The sequence below is a fragment of the Alosa alosa genome, chromosome 16 (genome assembly GCF_017589495.1).
Source record: "Alosa alosa isolate M-15738 ecotype Scorff River chromosome 16, AALO_Geno_1.1, whole genome shotgun sequence".
In the NCBI taxonomy this organism is placed as follows: Eukaryota; Metazoa; Chordata; class Actinopteri; order Clupeiformes; family Clupeidae; genus Alosa; species Alosa alosa.
Window position 1 is genome coordinate 15,758,462 of NC_063204.1, and position 20,101 is coordinate 15,778,562.

The 20,101-nt window shown below is 39.8% G+C and overlaps 1 protein-coding gene across 2 annotated transcripts in view; it reads right to left on the minus strand.

Annotated features, from left to right (window-relative positions):
* The window catches only part of LOC125309716 (cadherin-7-like), a 75,731-nt gene that overhangs the window by 36,606 nt on the left and 19,024 nt on the right, over nucleotides 1-20,101 (minus strand). For both annotated transcript variants that reach the window (XM_048266795.1, XM_048266796.1), the window contains exons 3-4: nucleotides 6,487-6,781; nucleotides 464-583 (exon numbers count right to left, since the gene is read on the minus strand). In XM_048266795.1, the coding sequence (XP_048122752.1) occupies nucleotides 464-583; nucleotides 6,487-6,781 (415 nt within the window). The remainder of the gene's footprint in view (nucleotides 1-463; nucleotides 584-6,486; nucleotides 6,782-20,101) is intronic.

The window sequence follows — 20,101 nt, forward strand, 5'->3', positions numbered from 1 at the left end:
TAAAAAAAAGAAAGAAAGAGACCAAAGAGCAGAGGGCCTTCACTCAAGGAGAGTCAGGAAAGAAAGGAGGCAAAAAGCAAGAGCCTGAATCTCCCTAGATGGATATTTGTATCCTCCAACCCATCTACAGTACATATGCCCTAGACCAGTCACAATGCCCTCCTACCCAACTGGTCTGTGATTGGTCAGCTGGTATGAAAGACTGTAATTAGTTAAGCTGAGGCCAGGGCCTTGGTATGGGCCTTTAGGTATGGGAGGCTAGACTCACAATGACCCTTTCTGTGTCCAAAGATAAGAGCATGGTCTGCTGATAAGATACTATTCGGCAGACGCTTGGGTAAATCTTGAGGATTTAATGCAGGTTTCAGTATTTTCCAGTCCTACAACTCTATTGCCTACTAAACTCATAACCATGACCATTCAATCATAATAGCCAGATGCAGTCAGTGGGAGTTGGCATTACCTGTCTTTGGCTCCACTGAGAAGTATGGCTGGCCCTCGATAATGCTGTAGATGACCCTGGCACTGTTCCCATATGTGGGGTCATCTGCATCCGTTGCGGTCACCTGGACCACCTGGGTACCTGTATGGGCAGGACACGCCATGTGAGTTTCTGTTACAGCACAAAGAATAAGGGCAAACATTTGATCACATGCGCATAAAGAATCAATTACAAAGAAACTAGTTAGTAATGGTCTTAAATGGTAGGCCTACACTAAACTGGCAGCCATTACTTCAGAATTTAACCATCAGTGCAAGTAGGATTCCACTTTAAAAGAGGCAGTTAGAGATCACCAAAGACAGAAACATAACCTTGGGCTGCATTCGCTTCCCTGGGTGCTATGTTTCCAAGTGTGACACAGGCCGATGAGCTAAATGTTTACATATTTCACTTTAATATCCACACCATCCAACTCTAGCTGTGATACAACGGCTACTGTTTCACATAAAAGGCACTGTCATCTTACAAATTGGTTACATTTAATTTTACAACTACCCCCTGTTGCAATCTAATATAAACTCAAGCTTTCCACTACCATTTTTACAGGCTTTTTACCAAATGAATTGGTCATAACATGAGATGATAGAAATCGTGAATTTAAGTCGTAAAGCACAATAAGTAAGGTCATCAAAAGTACTGTGGAATTGAGCATAAATCTCTCTATAGACCATTTATGGGTGATTATAAATCAATTGAACAGTACAAACAAGGACAGACACAAGCTGAGCACAGTCGTATGTTTGTCCAACTGTAAAATGTCCAACCAGTATTATGATAACTGGATAAAACTGTAAATGACTGTAAAATGATCTCAGCTCATCTGAGCACATGCAGCATTGCCCATCATTATTAAATATATTTGTTTTAAGAACATGCACAAGAACATAAGCTTCACACAGGTTCTGACAAAACACATTGCAAAGAATAGAAAAGCATTAAACTGATGGACAGGTAAACCTTTCATCATAAATCTTTTGCTGACTGCTATAATATGAATGCTTTTAGTTTGATTACAGTTAAGTGTATCACATAAAAATAAGTGAAACTTCCTCTTTGAAAGACTTTAACAGTGTCAGAGGTGACATTTAAGCAAATGCACAAATTAAATCAAGCCTTCAAACCCAGCAAAATCATTTCAACTTCACTCCCACTCATAATTTCAACTATTTGATTCTCTAAAAAGACTGTACGAACACACCCACAGGTTATACCAGTGGCAAGCAACCAACAACTAAACTCTAGCTTCTCTGAGAAAGAATGTGAATGTGAAGAATTCTGTGTAAGGAGTGAGTATTTTAGTGTACTGACAGAATGTTAATCAATCAAATCAAGTGACTCATACTGTACATTGTAGCCAATCTAAAACCCTTTTTCAATGCTCTTTTGTCAGTTAATTAGTTAAAGCATTAGTTAAAGCATATTTTGAGGACATACAGTTGTGCTTCAATACAGGTATCGTAAAACCACTAAATACCAACCCTTTCTTTCGTTAAAAAACAATGTGTTTTAATACTTCAAAATAACATTTGATAAATGAACCGTACATTTTTCAGTAGCCATAGGTGTGTAGATTTGAATAAAATCTAGTTTGGTCCTTACCGGGGCTTTTACTACCTAAAATATACGATTTTGTTTACCACGCTCGGAGTTTAGTGCTGGGCTGGTGGGTGCCTATTTCCAACCTTTCTCACGGCACATGAACGGTTAGGCCGAGAATTCTCATCGCAAATCAAAATTCCACTGGAGCTCCAAGCGGATTTGTACGCAGCCTTACAACACTGTTTACAGCTCTTCGAGTCACGGTAAAATGTCATTTTTGGTACATAGCTAATTTAGATACACTTATGGTGTGGGTGTTTTGCTTTCTTTAGGAACTACCGCCTTGGTTTGAATATTAAGTGACACATACACGTAAGGGGTTGGAAATACGGGACGGTTGGTAATAGGTGACGTTCCTATAAGTATACCACATCCTGGCAGCATTTGGAGGTTGGCATCATGGTACGATGTAGGCTACCCTATCACCATTGGTTTTCACCTTGGCAATGGAGGTAGTTATATGCGCATCAAAAGGGGTTGTTGGAGGTGAAAGACTAGATAGATAGATAGATAGATAGATAGATAGATAGATACTTTATTGATCCCCAGGGGAAATTCAAGGAAGACTGCAGGATGGCACTCATCTACTCCCATCTGAGCCTATATGGATGACATGACAACACTGACAACAAAGGCTCCATGCACAAGTTGAATGACATGTCTGAAATAGGCAAGGATGAAGGTGAAACCTAGCAAATGTTGAAGTTTATCTAGGGGGAAACTGGTGGAAAAGTGTTAGGTAAGTGACAGTGGACAGATCTTGGGGAGCAGTGGGCTATGGATGCTAACCGCATGAAATTCATTGTCATTCTTCCAACTCCATAGAACCTCAATCAATGGGTGGATGTAAGCTATGAATGGCTCATGACTCTTTAAGGCATAATTTCTCTGGTTGTAAAACTAGCATGACCCAGGGTTGCTACACCATGGGACATAATCAGGTTTTAAAATTACAGGCGGTTTTGCTTGAGAATAAGAGAGTTAAGGATAACTCTTGCTGGTGAATGATAGGAACAGTAGACTAAAGTTTGTGAAAGGCACAGAAAAGTATCCATCAGGCAAATACAAGCAATACAGGAAAATGGGGCAACGCACAGGATTGTAAACACCTGGTGAATTTTGGAAGGTAACTGCAAGTTCAACAGTGTATTTGTGACTGCTTTGACACCAAATATGGTATCGTTTTCAGAGAGTGAGCACATTGTCTACTACTTTATTAGGCTAACTTTTGCCTTTGAATGTGTGATTGAAGAAGCCTTTGCCAGGAAGAAGTTTAAGTATGCAGGACTTGTAGCAGATAAGGGGAAGTAGCTGGCAAACACACACAAGACTTAGCTCTGGTGTACGTTCATTTCAAATAGAGTTGTGCAACCTTTATACAAAATGTATAATAAATGTATGATTTCCCCCCCTTAAATGACTCTCAAAGTTCTCTTATAATAACTGGTCTCATGAGTGCATGCCTCTACTCACCTGTCCATTCTCATTTCTAGGCTGATCAGACATTTGCATTTTTTAGAGATGCACTATTGTTGAGGAGGCGGTGGGGAATTTCTAATCAATTCCGCATCTTGGGGGTAAGCAATTGTCATCAGACTGTAATGAGAATGAATAGGCCTCCACTAATTCCTCATGGCATGTATTCATCAACCACATCCAAACAAGAGCTGACTGGGAAGAATGCGACTGGGAATATCAATTACCAAGAGAGAAAGAACACCCACTAGTACCAAAATGTGTTCCTTTCTGTGTAAATCAGAAGGCAAGTCTACTAATACTGAACTTTTGCTGCTGCCGTGAGCTATTTTATATTCTTTTGTCAATAAATATATCTAAATAAATAAATAAATAAATACATAACTAAATAAATAAAAACATGTTCTTGTATAAACTGCTTAAACTATTTTACTGAGTGTATTTTATTATATCTTACAGAGAGGGAGAGAGAGCAAGAGGGATAGAGAGAGGGGGGAGAGAGAAAGAGAGAGAGATATGATTAGATTAGATGATATTAGATTAGATTAGACACATGACCAAGGCTGGACAAATTTGAAGTAGTAGACCTTTCCCATATTTTCACTATAGAAACATATTCCATACAACCACAAAGGCTACACCGATGAATGGTAGACAGCAGTGAGGAGAGGACTAGAGGACATCCAGCTTTGCATTCCATAAAATCTCTGTGCATGCAGAGATTGATAGAAACATGCACAGATGTATGTTGTCCTTTTCAAAGCTTTCAGAAATCTCAATGAGCACGTTTATTTCCCTGATTTTATTAATTTGGTTAAAAAAACGTGTTAGCGATGAGGATTGTTGCTCAGAGTGATGCAGCAGTCTTTCATAATTACTGCAATGAAGTGAATAACAGATATCTGTCCTTAAATAGAACCGACGTTTCGAACGTTTTGAAAACTTAAATCATACCATGGCTTGAGAGCAAGAGAGATGTGGTTAATATTGGGAGAGAGAGAGAGAGAGAGAGAGTTCAGAAAAGACAGCTATTTCACCTCGATCGGAGCATTCATCACACTGAAGAGGGTGGGGATTCACGTCAGGGTTGGATCTAAAGGAGGCCTTCATTTGACACTGCGCCATTTCCATTTGTAATGAGTCAACCGCCTGCCCTGATCAGATGCCCCTTTGCATGCCAGACCCCTCGGAGGCTCCGTGGCCTTGTCCTCAAGTCCTCACCTCTTTGACACAGCCAGAGTGATGAGGACAGAAGTCTTTGGCAGTCCTCACAGCCAGAGGATCTTGGCACGTAAGGGTCTCAGCGCAGAGCCTAATTACTTTAATTAATTAAATTCATGATTTCCCCTTAATTGAGGTCATTCATCAGCCTCGCTGCAGGTATTTGGCCATTAATGATTTAAACACATCCATAAAGGAGCTATAAGGTACGGGAGGTGACTGGCCAATGCGCCATAATGTACCACACTGTAAATCACACTGTGCAAATACTACAGAGATCAGGCTGATGAATTACCAACAGAACTCCACATAAACCATGTTTGTGGTCTACTGTGAGGTAAATAAAACAAATAAACTAGAGAGTGTAAATGCAGGGTGGACTCTGACAAGACGCTCTAAGCACATTGCCTGTAGAGGTCCTGCTTTTGGAGGGCTCTCTCTGTCAGTCTCTGCCCCTGGGTGTGCCCCTCTCCCTCCCCTCTTTTCTCTCTGTCTCTCACTTGCTCACTCTTGCTGTCTGATGCCCATTGGATCCGTCTAAAAACTCTCATTCTTAATCCACTACTTATTTACTTCAGAGCTGGGTACCCCTTGCGGACCCAAGCCTGGGTAATCCTCAAGAAATCTCAGTGCTGCCGTGTAACTGTGCTGCAACTACGCGAGAGGAAAAAGTCATTGCAAACCCAATTATGTGGAGACAAGGTCGTTCACTCTGGAGTGGGAAGAAAGATGTCAGTTGCAGGTGCACCAAAACCTTCAAGCCCACTTTGCATGAAACTATTCTTCCTTTTGCCAACTCCCTTCTCCCACAGAAACAGTAAAATAAAGGGCAATGTCTGTTTTGTCTAGGGAGCACTGCGACTATGAAGTATCAGAGCCTGAATGTATTTTCAGCTGTCATATCAGTTATCCCAGACGTTTTGTGACACTGTCTGCCACATAGTAGCTGTTACACCTTCCAAGGCAGATTGCCACATGAATTTTAAATGGGAGCTTAATCCAAGCTCCCTGTTCCGACAGGATTGGTTCACAGATCCCCAGGCAAAGTACATTAAGCTGCACCTTGGGAGGTGCTCTGTTAAATGTCCCATCAGATTTGAATAATCTTTGCTGTGAACTTGAATTCTCCAATGTTCACTCCGGGCTTCCCTGATCTTTGTTTTACTTTCCCCATGGTTCAAACTCTTTTTTGCCGTTTGTCTCAGTCTCTCTCTACAAGGTGAGGATGATAAATTCAAACTCCAGTTAAAAGTTATTAAGTAAAACACAACATTACAGTGTTTTTAAAGTAATATTGTTATGGGCTACTTTAGTTGGCTGGATTCACACGCTTCTCACTTTCACAGATGCTTCATGGGAAAAACAATATTATTTTGGTCCTCATTGATCAGCAATTAGCACAAATAAGCTGCTGCAGCCAAACAGGCTACTTCAAAAGAATCGGCATTCCCTGCGTGGTTGGAGTCTTCATGATCTGATGAAAGTTAATAAAGCACTACTAAATGTTGTTCTAGGTACATTTAACCTGCACTCAGTGCTGCTGTATTCAAAACTATGCATTCCAAATGGTCCTGTTGCTCCTGTTCCTATCACTGTAATGCCATAAGAACTAATTTCAGTTCTGCAGTTTACAAAAAAAAAAGGAGAAAGACTATAAAAATATAAAAAAGGGTGAGAGAGAAACTTACCAAGAGGAGACATCTCAGACACACCAGCTGTGTAAGGACCGTCAGGGAACTTGGGTTCGTTGTCATTGATGTCTTGGACTTTCACAACAAACTCGGACTCAGGTTCAACTGGCCGGCTGGTCAGGCTGTCCACCGCCTGGGCCCTCAGTGTGTAGTAGGCCTGAACCTCCCGATCCAGCCTTTTGGTCGCATGAATGTCTCCGGTGTTCTCGTCAATGGTGAATATTGAAGAGGCTCCCTCTCCCGAGAGAACATATTTCACATTCCCCTCCCCGTTGTCAACATCCGAGTGAAGCTAGGAGAAAGGGAAGACACAACCACACAATAGATAAATATGCTGAAAAGTCGACCATACCTACTGCATAAGGAGTAGTATTGAATAAAATTCCAGGCATGGATTACCATGGGGAAGTTTTTTTTCCCCCTACAACCTCCAACCTCTTTAAAGAATATGCAGATATTCAACTGGCCATTGATGTGAACACTGTAATAGGGCCGAGGGCTTTGCAATGAAAACGGCAAAATGTCCAGCCCTTGGGGCAGTTTGTGGCTGAAAACATAAAAGGCTAGCAGTTAAGATAAAGGAGCACCACGAAAAGAAAAAAAAAAACACCCTATTTTTAAAAATACCTGACTTAAGTACATAAAACATAAAAAGTCAGCAGTGAACAGGTGATGTGTTATGGTAAGTGTTGTGAACTAAGGAATGTACTAATAAATTAACTAATGACTTAAGTAAATATATTTTTTTCAGGGTTTTAATGCTAGAGACCATTTCCAAGGTTTAGTCAGTGGTGCACAAATGTTTAGAGAAGACACTCAATTTTTCTAAAATGGTACAACTGGAAAAAAAATAGTTGACATTGTTTGACAGTAATTGGGTTGAATGAATACTCTGTTAATTAGTTAGATTGGTTAACTCTACCTTGCATGATGAGAATGACCAGATAATATATATATCAGTTATTGTAAGCCTAGAACACAATATACTACTATGATTTGATTGGATTACATAATTCAAAATGTTTGATTACACAAAATGAATGGCACTTGCATAATACACCACATACTGTAGGTGGGCTGTTTGCTAGCATCAACAGACTATCCTGTCTGAATTTAATTACAGGAATACATTTGATGCTCATGGTCCGAATGATCTCTTGCAGGTGAACCTAAACCAGACCAGGAAGTTTTGGAGGAAAAAGTCTTGTCAGGGACCTCTGTGTAGATTTAATTTTTATCATTATCATGGGTGTTATTTCAGTTAGCCTATTAGCTGGTTTGATTTGCATTGAGCTCAATGAGCATCAAACCAGCTAATAGGCTAACTGAAATAACACCCATGCCAATCTCTAGGTAGGGTGAAGGGTATGTGATGATGTGGGGCTATTTTAATTCCAAAGGCCAAGGTAACTTTATCAGGATGCACAGTATTCTGGATCCATGATATAACTGGCCTTTAAAAATAAAAATCTGCCTGTCTCTATGGGAATTTAACATAGGGGTGGGAATACTTATGACCCCTGTATTTTAAGGAAGAACATTTATTTATTTATGATACATTATTCATTCACTAAGAAAATTGGTGTCCTTAAAGGTTAGATATTTCCTAATTTTTCACTTAAGGCATTAAGATCAATTTCCAAAAGATGATTTTATATTCCTCTTTTCAGTCAACTTTAGCATGGGTGCCAATACTTTTGGCCATCACTGTAGATGGATATTCGGATATATAATCAGCAGATTGAACATTCTCAGATAAACCAGCTCAAAGGAAGCAAGTCAAATCGAAGTCATCATTTAACCCATGTGGAGGTAATGTTTTGAGGTAGTAGATCCAGCACGCTTCACACTGAAGGATCATCTGTCCTGTACAGCTCCTCCTACGGGTAGAAGAGACTCTACCCATTCCTAGATAGATTTCTAACGTCATTGTGTATGGTTTGCACTAATGAAGGTCTGAGGACCGAAACGTTTGTACATCACCTCACTTGGTAGCACATTGGTTGATGGATTAAACACTTTGTTTATTTATTTTTCAACGGCAAACAATGGTGTGCAAGTTTTTTTTCCTTGGTAGTCTACTTTCTGATCACTCAACAATAAGGAGGAAACCTTCTAAAATGAAGTTCATTGTTTTACATATTATCCTAACACAAACAAATGTGTTTATGATTCATTGATCAAATTTGGCTTATCAAATTGGGACCACTTGACAGCAAATTCCCTGGCTGTTTTTTGCTCCAATCTGCCTCTGACAGACTGAGCCATTTCAGATGGTACATTTGTTTCTGTGTCTGTTCACTCGAATTGAATGTCTATTAGTAAAACATGAGTAAGGGATGGAGGAAAAAATGGCATGTCAACGGCCAGCAATTTTAACCACAACATTTCTTGGACATGACATTTTGGAAAGGATGGAAGTTAGAGTTGGCTGTAAATGTCAGCTGACACTGTCACCCTTTCAGGAGAGTTCCATTATCAGCATCATAGTTGGCCCCACAAGACTTCCTTTTTAACATTCCATATGTTATCTTAATGCAGAGGAAGTAGATTGGGGCCCAAATAGAATGTTGAAGCATTGTTTGTGTTTACCTTGTTGAAAGGGTCCATAGAGCACATGCTTTATTCAGGAGGATTCCAATGATCCAAAGGCTATTCATTATTATTATCATCTCCATACTGTAACTCATGTTGCTACTTGTTACAATTAAATGCAAATAAGATACCAATTGATCTTTATACTTCTTGCCCTATGGGCTGCTTTTTTTTTTTGTTTAAATTGCAGACAAAAAGTGTTCAAAGACAATTGGGGGATGTCAAGATGCTGTGTGAATACAGATGATGATCATTCTCTATACTAATACCACTGTACTAATTAATGTGGAAGGTATTAAAGAAAGTACAGACATGTATCTTCTAATCAGGTCACTTCTTAAGCCTAATGTTTTCCAATCTCTTGTCCATCTAGTACATTCAGAGTTCCTAGGGGTGCCGACACAGTGTAATGAGATGAGAGCAAGTTTGCTTGAGGAACACCAGGCTTGTGGTGGGTTTATTTCATTCCTGCAGAAAATCCATAATATCTCAAAAGACTAAAGTGTTAAAATGAAATGAAATCAGACAAAAAAAGTAATACTTTTCTGTTCTTTTTCCATATACTGTACTGTATGTATGAGTTTTGAGAAGGAGAGAGAGTGTGATGGCAGATGTTCCGTGATATCCAGTCTATGAGATTCTGGGTTCCATGGGCGGGCAGAGCATTGGTTGTCGTGCCTGCACACCTAGGAAGTACCGACTATTAACCGAGGTTTATCCATTGATTTTGCAAACTTTCTTCAGGTATAAGGTTAATACACAGGCCCAGGCTATACATGGGAATGAATTTATTTAATTAATTCTTCTTTCTTATTAAATCACAATCTGATTCTGAGTCATTATAAAATAATGTTTCATAAAATAATATACAGGTGAGGTCAATACACGGTTTTGTGTTTTTATTTGCATAAAAACACTGCCCTGCGGTTTATAGGCGAGCAGATAATACTCAGGAAATTATTGTACAAGGAATCTGAACGGTGGAACTAAAAATGTCAGTGTTAACCACAAAAAAAGTTGAATACTTTTTGGATTATGATGGGTTGCTCATCAAAACAAAGGTTATTGCACAAGTATTTCCAACCAGTTATGTGTGAAAAATGTATGTCTGTCTGGTGTCAGAATTAATAGCCACCCCACCAGCCAATCAGAAAAAAGTATTTCTTCTCTCCGGGTAAAAAAATAAGTGTAACCTACGGCCTCTCGGGGCTTATTGCATTTAAATTAACTCTAATCACCATCCAAACAGCATTTGTTGCTCTATTCAACCAGAATGTATGTTCCCCTTGTGTCTCATTTGGTTTGGTCAGTTATTTGAGTTCAGTTGACCTCGTCTAGGTCCAGAGACACTTTAGTTATATTATTCTTTACTTGAAGATTTTGCTTTTTTTTGCTTTTTTTTATTTTGCTTTTTTTTTATTTTGCTTTTTCATTGACTCAGCTTTTTGTGAATGCTTCTTTGAATGTCTATATCTGTGTTCTGACAGCGATACTTTACTCTGCTGAATGCTTCTTTGAAAGTCTATATGTATGTGTTCTGACAGAGATACTTAACTTTCCTGGCTGATCCCTCACATGGAACTGGACAGGGCAGTAAAGAACCAGACGGCTGCATTACAGTTTTGCTGACATGTCCAGGTGGAAAACTTAATTCTGCCATCACTGTCAGGTTAAGAATTACTTACAGTTAACTATTTTGCAGCTGTGCTGGAGAGGCAGCAAGTGGAAGGCATGCAGAAAAAGAACATCTGGCACAACTTCATGGAACCGTCACCACACACAACTCCAGATGGCTCTAACTTTTGTTGTTTGAAATATATAAGGATTAAAAATTAAATAACGCATTATAAAACATCATGAGCGTATGTATATCCTTGCGTGTGTTTCCTTTTTTATTTTAATTCCCGGGCATACTGAGAGAAAATGTGAAAGGGCAACGTGAACCAAAGACACGCTGAATCAATACTGACACTGATTGTCACTTTGTATGCAAATGTCCTCTCAGGGCTGACTTTTTGCTCTTTGCCTTAACTCATTTTCCAAGTTACTGAGGAAAGATTGGGTGAACTTTATTTATTTTGCATCAATACAAAGGCCTTCTAATCTTTGTACTGTAGTACATGTTAAGTACTGGCATTTACTGGCAGTGCATATGTCAAAAGAAAACACTTTTATTTGCAGCACAGTGTTTTGTGGTATTTATTTTCTGAAGTGTTGTTGAGTAGCTACTCCAAGAGGCTGCACTAGGTACAACGTTTTGAAATCAACAAACAGCACAACATACAAAGCCTGAAGCAGCCTTTGAGCTACAGCAGAGGTCTCCACTAACTGACAAAAAAAACAAATAGATTGATTTTATCAACAATCGAAGGGTAGAAAATACTACAAGAAGTTTGATTTGTGTGCATGGCAGAATGCTGTTCCTGTCTAAAGTGAACCTTTTCATGTTTGTTTGTTTGTTTGTTTTTAATGTTGTCACCAAGACAAACAAATACATTCATTAATTGTTCATATATCCATGTATCAGTTCAGTGTGCACGGAGCAAATTCTTACCGCATCACTAAAACCGTGCAAATAAAAAATTATAACCCCAGGGTCACAGTTCATAAATAGCTGCAAGTAAAAAGCCTTTCCTCATTGATTGAAATAATACCTCTGATAATGCCAATGTGAAATACACACATAAACAGCCTACAGTCTCATAGTAAGAGGGTGGTAGGTGTGAGAAGATATTTCTGGCTGCTATCAGAATAAAACATTTAACAAGCAAACTTTACTGCCTTGACCCAGAAGCTTGGCTTCTGCAAAGCTCGATGCTGTCAGAGCAAGGTTGGATTAGCCATTACAGCAAATGTAAAAACCCAAGATAAGTCTCCTCAGAGCATAACCCTGAGCGAAGTAGAGACAGATACAGATGTTGGCAAATTGATCGTTAGCTGTGGAGTCTGTTGAAGAAGACGTTACTGTAATTACAGCAAAGCTCTGTGCTAAAAGGCGTGAGCTCTTGTCTACTTTGTAATGTGAAGCAACATGAAAACCAACCCGTAAAGAGTTCCCCGTCATAAAATTTCAATGTGTCATCCAGCAAACAGTGAAATATCCGGTGGGACGGAGTGGTGGCTACATAATTTCCAATTAGATATTCTCAGCACATAATGAATTGATAAATAGTTCTGGATATGGAAATGTGGAAGTCGTAGTCAGCGTGTTACTTGATCAATTAAATAATTACCTATTTTGATTGCATACCAAGTACCAAGAGATAAATCCATGATATCCATGTTGACCTATTAGCTTCTTTTGAGCAATAGAGAAATTAATATATTCATATAATTTGTCCTGTGGATGCATTAAAATGGCATGATTTATGTAAATGTATGTATGTATGTACATGTATATATATTGTTATGCATGTGTGTGTCAGTAAAGGATAAAGGGGACTGGGGCTGGGGCTCTGAACCCTCATTGTGCCTTTAAAGCGGTCACAGGAAAATTAGTAGTCACCACCAGAACCTGTGTCCTCAGCTCTCCCTAGCAAGTCTGTGTGGGTTGGAGCTTCAGTTGGATACACTGATATCGTTAGCAACTCCGTATCTTAGTAATTATTTACATGTGTAATATAATTAAGAAACAAACAAGCATTATATGTGTAAGCATTTTTCAGCACATGGCTCACAGCAACCAATACACCATTAGTTGTTTGTAAGGTGCAAAATATATTTTTTAGGATTGACATCATGATCACTTAAAGGGAAATCTAAAATATGTTTCAGCACAGACAGATTCCCCTTAGTAGCTATGATAATAATGGGAAAGCATTCTGTGCACTGCCCCAGACAGCATCCTGCCTAAAAATATGTATGAAAGCCAGTGGGGGGTTTGGTTTTGAAGTGCATCTTGTAGTGGGGTAGAGAAGGATGCATCATTCGTTTATTCACAATGGTGCAGAGGGCGAGAGAAAGAACCCATAAGAGAGTAAGAGAGGGGGTGGGGAGAGAAGGAGAGACAGGGAGAGGTCATAATGCAGCACAAAGGAGCTAAAAACAACAGCAGCAGACACATCAGCACAGCTGTCCCACTACTCCATCACTATGCAAGATTGTGCAGTTTTTATTCATGCAGTCAGCACTGTTTCGGTGATCAGCCCCAGGCTCCGGGGTGTATAGGCCACATACAAGAAAGCCTGAAATATTTAGAGGGTTTTTCCATTTAATTGTTTTATTTTACAGTGGTACAGTATTTTTCTGTCCACATGGAAAGATGAACTAGATGTACCGCATAGCGGTACAAAATATGACCGCCGCTCAGTCCTGTACATCCGATCCGCGAAAATAAATCACACTTCAATTTGTCTCCATATTTTACTCCATCCTCCACTCTTGAAACTTTTGTGTATGCTTGTTTGGCATGCCTGAGTGTGTGTGTGCGGCTGCACAGAAAGTAGCCTACTGGTGCTGAAAAGGTGAATAGATTGTAGAATAGCCAAAGAAGATGTAGCATTGTTATAAAACCTTTAAAATCTCTAAACAATCACAAGTAGGGCAGTTCATCACAGTTCATCCATTGCAACTGGATTGATGAAAGGTCACTTACACCTGTAGGCTACATTGTATTTGGGAAAAGCAAAAGGTATCAGCATAATGTTATTTATTTATTTATTTATTTATTTTTTATGTATTTATAAACAAAAACATCTCTGTCAGTTCCATGCCGTTTTCAACAGCTATCAAAAACAAAGGTCATTTTTGGATGGATGGATGGATTTTTTGTGAATATTTCTTCTTCTACATAAGATTTTAGTCATCTTTAGTTCATGTAATACTTTATTGTCAATGCACAAATTAAGTAACAGTAGTCTGAAACGTTATTGTTAATGCACAAATTAAGTAACAGTAGTCTGAAACGAAATGCTGTTTTACATCTAACCAGTGGTGCAAATAACTGACATGTCCAAATGGGCCTTGATGAAATGCGCCGCTAGACTGTTCATACACATTTTAACGGGCCAAAGTTGAAGAGCTTTTGTCCGTTATTGTTAAATTGCAAATATAGGCTGATTCATGTTCCCTTGCATTGTGTAACTGAGGTCCATGGCTAGTCTGGCTTTCATCAGACCAAGCTCAATCTTTTAAGAAATCAAAAATAAATAGCGGGCAGATCAGGCTGGGTTCACCCAGCCTAGTCCATAGGCACCCGATATTGTTTAATTTTCAGATTGAGATATACACGCTCTGGCTATTCTAAATGCAAAAATGCATTAGGGAGTTATGACAAAACTGTAACTAACAAACTAGATCCTAATAGAAAGCTGTTAGCTTCCCTAAGCTACAGGTAGGATTATAAGGTAGGCCTATTTACAACATAAATTGTCAATAGGCTATGCTGGCGACACAAATAAAATCTCCTTTGGAAACCAATGGCTTACGACTTACAGTATCAAGCGGACTTAAACTGCCATATCGTGGCGAAAAGTTGTAATAACATTCACGCAGCTCCATGAGTCAAGGAAAGCGCGAATGAAGTAGCCACTTCTAAATGGGACCCACTACACATAGCTTAAGGTGTTTTGCTAAAGCAGCCATAATGAAATGAAGGTGTCATTGTTTGGATACTTCACACACACGTGCTTTTTAATTTCACAGACTACAACTACCAAGCTGTAATCAAAGCACATCGATTCCCCTCTCACACCCTGCACGCACTTAAAACTAAATAAACAGGCGTCTCAGTCTCACGCATGTATAGGCAAAACTGTATCAGACCGGTGTAACGTTGGTAAATCTTCCATTGCACAGAATGATTTTGTAGCACGTGCAATAAATGACAGTCGAAAGATACAAACAGTGCTGCTATCAATTTGCTTGGTATAACCGCATTTATAGTTTTCTACAAATGCAATCAATCAAATGGGCCTCTACCACTCAACCAACGCTAACGGTAACATTACCTAGGTCCTTATTGATATTACAAGATTAACGTTACCTGCAGTAAAACCAAGCATGTCCGATAAACATCCTCAGATTTATTTCGGCTTCAAGAAGAAATGGGAATTAAACTTCATGTGAACATCGTCCTGTCCTTATTAGATGTTAAGCTGCTGTAAATTACAGTCCTTGTAGGAAGTGTCCATTGTTTTCCCCAACCCACTTTTAACTTCCAACAAAATTACGTCTCACTGCAACGATCGCCATCTAGTGGACAAACGACTACTTATCGCCAATACTGAAAATGCAGCCATGATGATGATGATGAATATTTATTTTGGCTTTCTTTTGATCCTACTGAATTTGTAATTATGTATCGGCCGTTCTAATACCGATAGTATGTGGGTGCCTGTGTGTGTGCATGTTTATATGTGTGCACCGCCATTTACAGGCCAATGAGTGTACAGTCACTAAATGTACACATAACCTAATTTTTAGACCCCCATGGATGAAATTCTACTGAAACTTGGCATACCCCCAGACCCCAAGAGAATGCCAGGTCAATCATACACATAAAATTTGGTGCAGTTCTGAACATCTTAACTGAAGATAGGGGCGATTAAAGCAGAATAATATTGCATTTTCATTTTTTACCGGGGGGGGTGCAAATCACAAATGAGTGATTATGAGCCAGGTTTATGTGGGCCCTTGAGACCAACATACCATAAAAGAGAACTGTGTCTGCCCACAGAGAACTGTGTCTGCCCTACACTCCTTTCGGGGGGTCCAGTCCAGCGGGGGGGCTGCAGATCAAAACGAAAAATGACGGTTCCATGCTATCCATGTGGGGGTACATGCCCACCAAGTTTTGTGTACCCCGGTCTTTCAGTGTCCCGGGAATCCTTGTTGGTGTACGTCACTAAATGTACACATACGTTATTTTATTGTAGGGCCCCCATTGACCGAAAGTACACAAAACTTGGCATGCATTCGGAGGGTGTCATAATGATCCTACACTTTTAATTTCGTGCAGTTTTGACCTTGTCAGCCAGAGATATTGTGATGAAAACACCCTAATTTTTGCTTTTAATTTTTAACTAGGTGGCGCTATACATGAAATAAGTGGTAATGGGATGGGTTGACAGGCCCCCTTAAGACCAACATGCAAAAAAAAGGTGGACCTCCCCAGGCCCCTACGGTTCTCGAGATATTCACAGAAAACTGTCTCCGCCACCTACAGGCCAGTTGGTGTATAGTAACATAAATTAATTTATTGTGTGGCCCCCAATGAACGGAATTCCACAAAACTTGGCGTGCATACAGAGGGTGTCATAATGATCCTACACTTCCAATTTCGTGCAGTTTTGACTATGTTAGGTCACAGATACCTACAATTACAACACCTCATTTTTACTTTTTTGTGTTTAACTAGGTGGCGCTATACATGAAATTAGTGGTTATGGAATGGGTTGACATGGCCCCTTGAGATCAACATACAAAAAAAAAGGTGGTCCTCCTAAACCTTACGGTTCTCGAGATATTCACAGAAAACTGTGTCTGCCCTACCCTCCTTTCGGGGGGTGCAGTCCAGCGTGGGGGCTACAGATCAAAACGAAAAACGATGGTTCCATGCTATCCATATGGGGTTACATGCCCACCAAGTTTTGTCTACCCCCGTCTTTCAGTGTCCCGGAATCATTGACGGAAATTTGGACATGCGAAAAAAAAAAAAAAAAAAAAAAAAAAAAAAAAAATCTGACTAAACCTATATGACCGCCCGCCCAAGGCCGGGCGGTCATAATAAGGAGAAAGGAGACAACCAACCAATATCAAAAACCAAATACTGTCTGTATCAGAAAACAACCCTTACAAACTACAGTATAGTCATGTCCATTGTGTATACTGTAAACTGCAGGACAGTGTTTTATGCAAAAAAAAAAAAGTATTAACCGCAGTGCCCAATAGCTCAATGAATCAGATTCAGATCATGCTTTAATCATGAAGAAGTAGGTAGAAGAAGAATGTATAGCCTGTTCCTGTGTATTAACCTCATATCTGAAGAAATTTAACAAAATCAATGTATTAGCCTTGGTTAAAGGTCAGGAAATTGCACTAGGTGTCTGACAGATCAGTTAGAAGACAATTAAATGTATTAAATTGAGCTAATGCTTTAATGGAATGACCTGTCTTTGGGGACATTTTGGGGGTGAGGGCTCAACAAGACATCAGGATGGAAGACCAGGGCTTGGTCTTATCAGTCAAAGGGACACCATCAGGGTTATCACAGGAAACATATTTCCGTGTGATATATAAAGCAAATTACCACTGGTGCCATAACGTTGCGCCTGTAGAAGAGGTTCATTTGTCTTTTCCCATCACAAGACAGCAGGCAACTATACAGATTAGAAAATGGCTGCATTGTGTGCTTGTTTGTTGTGTCTCATGCCATCATCATCATAAAACACTGTGGAATGCAAGAACTGCTATGAACTGAATAAGTCAAAGCACAAATTCAATGCTATGGTGAACCTGGACATTTTCAGTTAAGCTCTTTGTTGACCCTGATGTGCCATTGAGATCTCCTCATCAAGCCACCAATGGTGCATTAAGCCCTTCAGAGAGGGCTGACTAAACGCACTATGGAAAAGACATTCAGGGCCATATTTGCAAGTGGTCTGTAGCTTGTGGAACTAGTCAACATCTAAGACTTAAACACGTGTCAAACATAGCTTCCACACATCCCAGAAAGTGGCCCAATTTGATGGCATATTCCAACTGATACAATAAGTTTATCAATCAACAATTAATTCATTGTAATAACAAGCTTCAGTTATTACAATATTATTCTGATTTTTTAATGTTTTCCTATGCTTGTATGTACATAAAAAAATAAAACGTTAGTTTAGTCTTCATACTGTAGAGTTATTGCAAAGCCTCACTGGATTTCTGATGCTGGTGATACAACATAGCTGGTGATCATAGGGACCTACAAAATATTGCAGATAGCCTACAAGGATTCAGTGGTGTACTAGTGTTGTTCATCCACCCTTCCACATCGATTTCTAGCATGATGTGGTAGCTCCTTGGTTAGCCTGAAGGATGTCAATGGAGAAAAAATAATATAAATGCAAAATTGCATTATTTTATTGTACATTGTGCTCCTTGTAGACATGCATTTCTTCTGTCAGAAGTATCTAGGATCATTGATCATATCCCAGTAAATAGATAAAAGGGGGAAAAGCCCCTAAAGAAAGTATCTAGGAGGCCAGTTAGAAGACAGAAAATACATGTACACTTTTGTTTTCCTCCCTCATAACTCTTTCGAGAGAATGTCTGTTGAGGTCCACTATATTTGTGGCAGACGCTGGGAAAATAGAGATGTGCTGTTGAATGTGTGTTGAGCACACAGGGACATAAAACGAGATGTGTGTCGTGATTGCCTGACTTTCAGCTGTGACAGTGAAAAACCGCCATGGGAGAAAACATTCCCCACCATGATGAGGTATATGAGCGAGGATACAGACTTGGGGGGATGGAGGGCACAGGGGGTATTAACGGAGCCATGAGGTGGGAATACATGTGTGAGGGCCTGAGGGTCTATTCTCATGTCTAATTAAACAGCACATGTCACTGCTGTTTACTCTCATATTTGAAACAATTCCTTCAGAATCAGGGCAACAGTTCAACCCTGTCTTCTGGGCAAGGGTGGTAGAAGTGGGAGTAATTATGAATACGACTAGATACAGTTTTTTACTTCTTCGCGTATCTTTTTTTCTCTTATCACAGTCTCTAATTTGTGTTTCCAGTTTTGTCGTTTCGTACTGAATGCAAACATCAACACTCACTGGCCCTTCTACCGCAAATGATTAGGCTCTTTAAAAACATGAGGATATGAAGCAGTGTTTATGCAAATGCAATGCTGTAACTTGAGCTAAAGTCCTACTTTGCGTTACAATTACCACACATTTTCCATGCTCTTCAAACTAAACATTGACACTGTTGGACAGTGGCCCCAATTTAATGAATCTCAACAAAAACAATTTGTATGTAAATACCTAATGAACTTTCACTGCAAAGAGACAAACAACTTGTAACAAACTATTGATAGTAATTTACATAAGCTTGCATGTCCCATACTTCTGACATGATTGAGTGGTGAACTGTATAGTAGGCTATGCTGTCCTGATAAGCTACCTGTGTACCAGAGAGAGTCCTCATCATGTTTGCACAGCTACAAGAGGACACTCCAGGACAATGATATCAGCAGTGTCCTGCTGTACCCCTCATGCACACTCATGGGAATAAAACAGATGAAAACAAACAGCTTTTAAAGTCAATGTTTCTGTTTTTCTGCTGTCTCTCAGCATGCCACTTATTTCGCTCCTGTATATCACACGTAAACCTGTGTTGATTTCTAGATTGTCTTCCTAAGAGGCATAATTTTAATATAATTTAATTAATATAAACTCGCTCTGCTCCACACTGACCTCGTGTCTAGACGAGCTGTGCCCTCTTACCACAAGGCCAGCTCGATCCAAACATTCTCATCCATGGCTAAATGATACCCTCCGATCGCAGCGCACCAAACTCAGAGCCGAGGAGAGGAAATGGCACAAATCCAAACTAGCTGACGACCTCAAAAACTACCAGACACTCCTGACCTCCTTCTCAGCCAGCATCACTGCTGCTAAGACTGCTTTCTACCATGACAAAATCAACAGCTACAGACACTTTCGAAAACTTTTCTCAACCTTCAAATCGCTACTCAACCCTCAGCTGCCTCCTCCTCCATCCAGCCTTAATGCAGATACCCTCGCCTCATTTTTTTACAAACAAAGTGGCGGCAATCAGCAGTCAATTCTCTACATGCCCACTCAACGCATCTGACTCAGATACCGCGACTCCTACAACCTCTAGGGACTGCTGGAACATCTTTTTTCAGCATTCACGCCTCTCTCCGAGTGAAGTGTCCAGACTCCTGACATGCAGCCGTCCTACCACATGCTCGCTGGACCCTATACCTCTGAGCCTACTTCAGTCCATCAGCCCGACCATCGCTCCAGCTATCACACATGTGATCAATGCCTCGCTA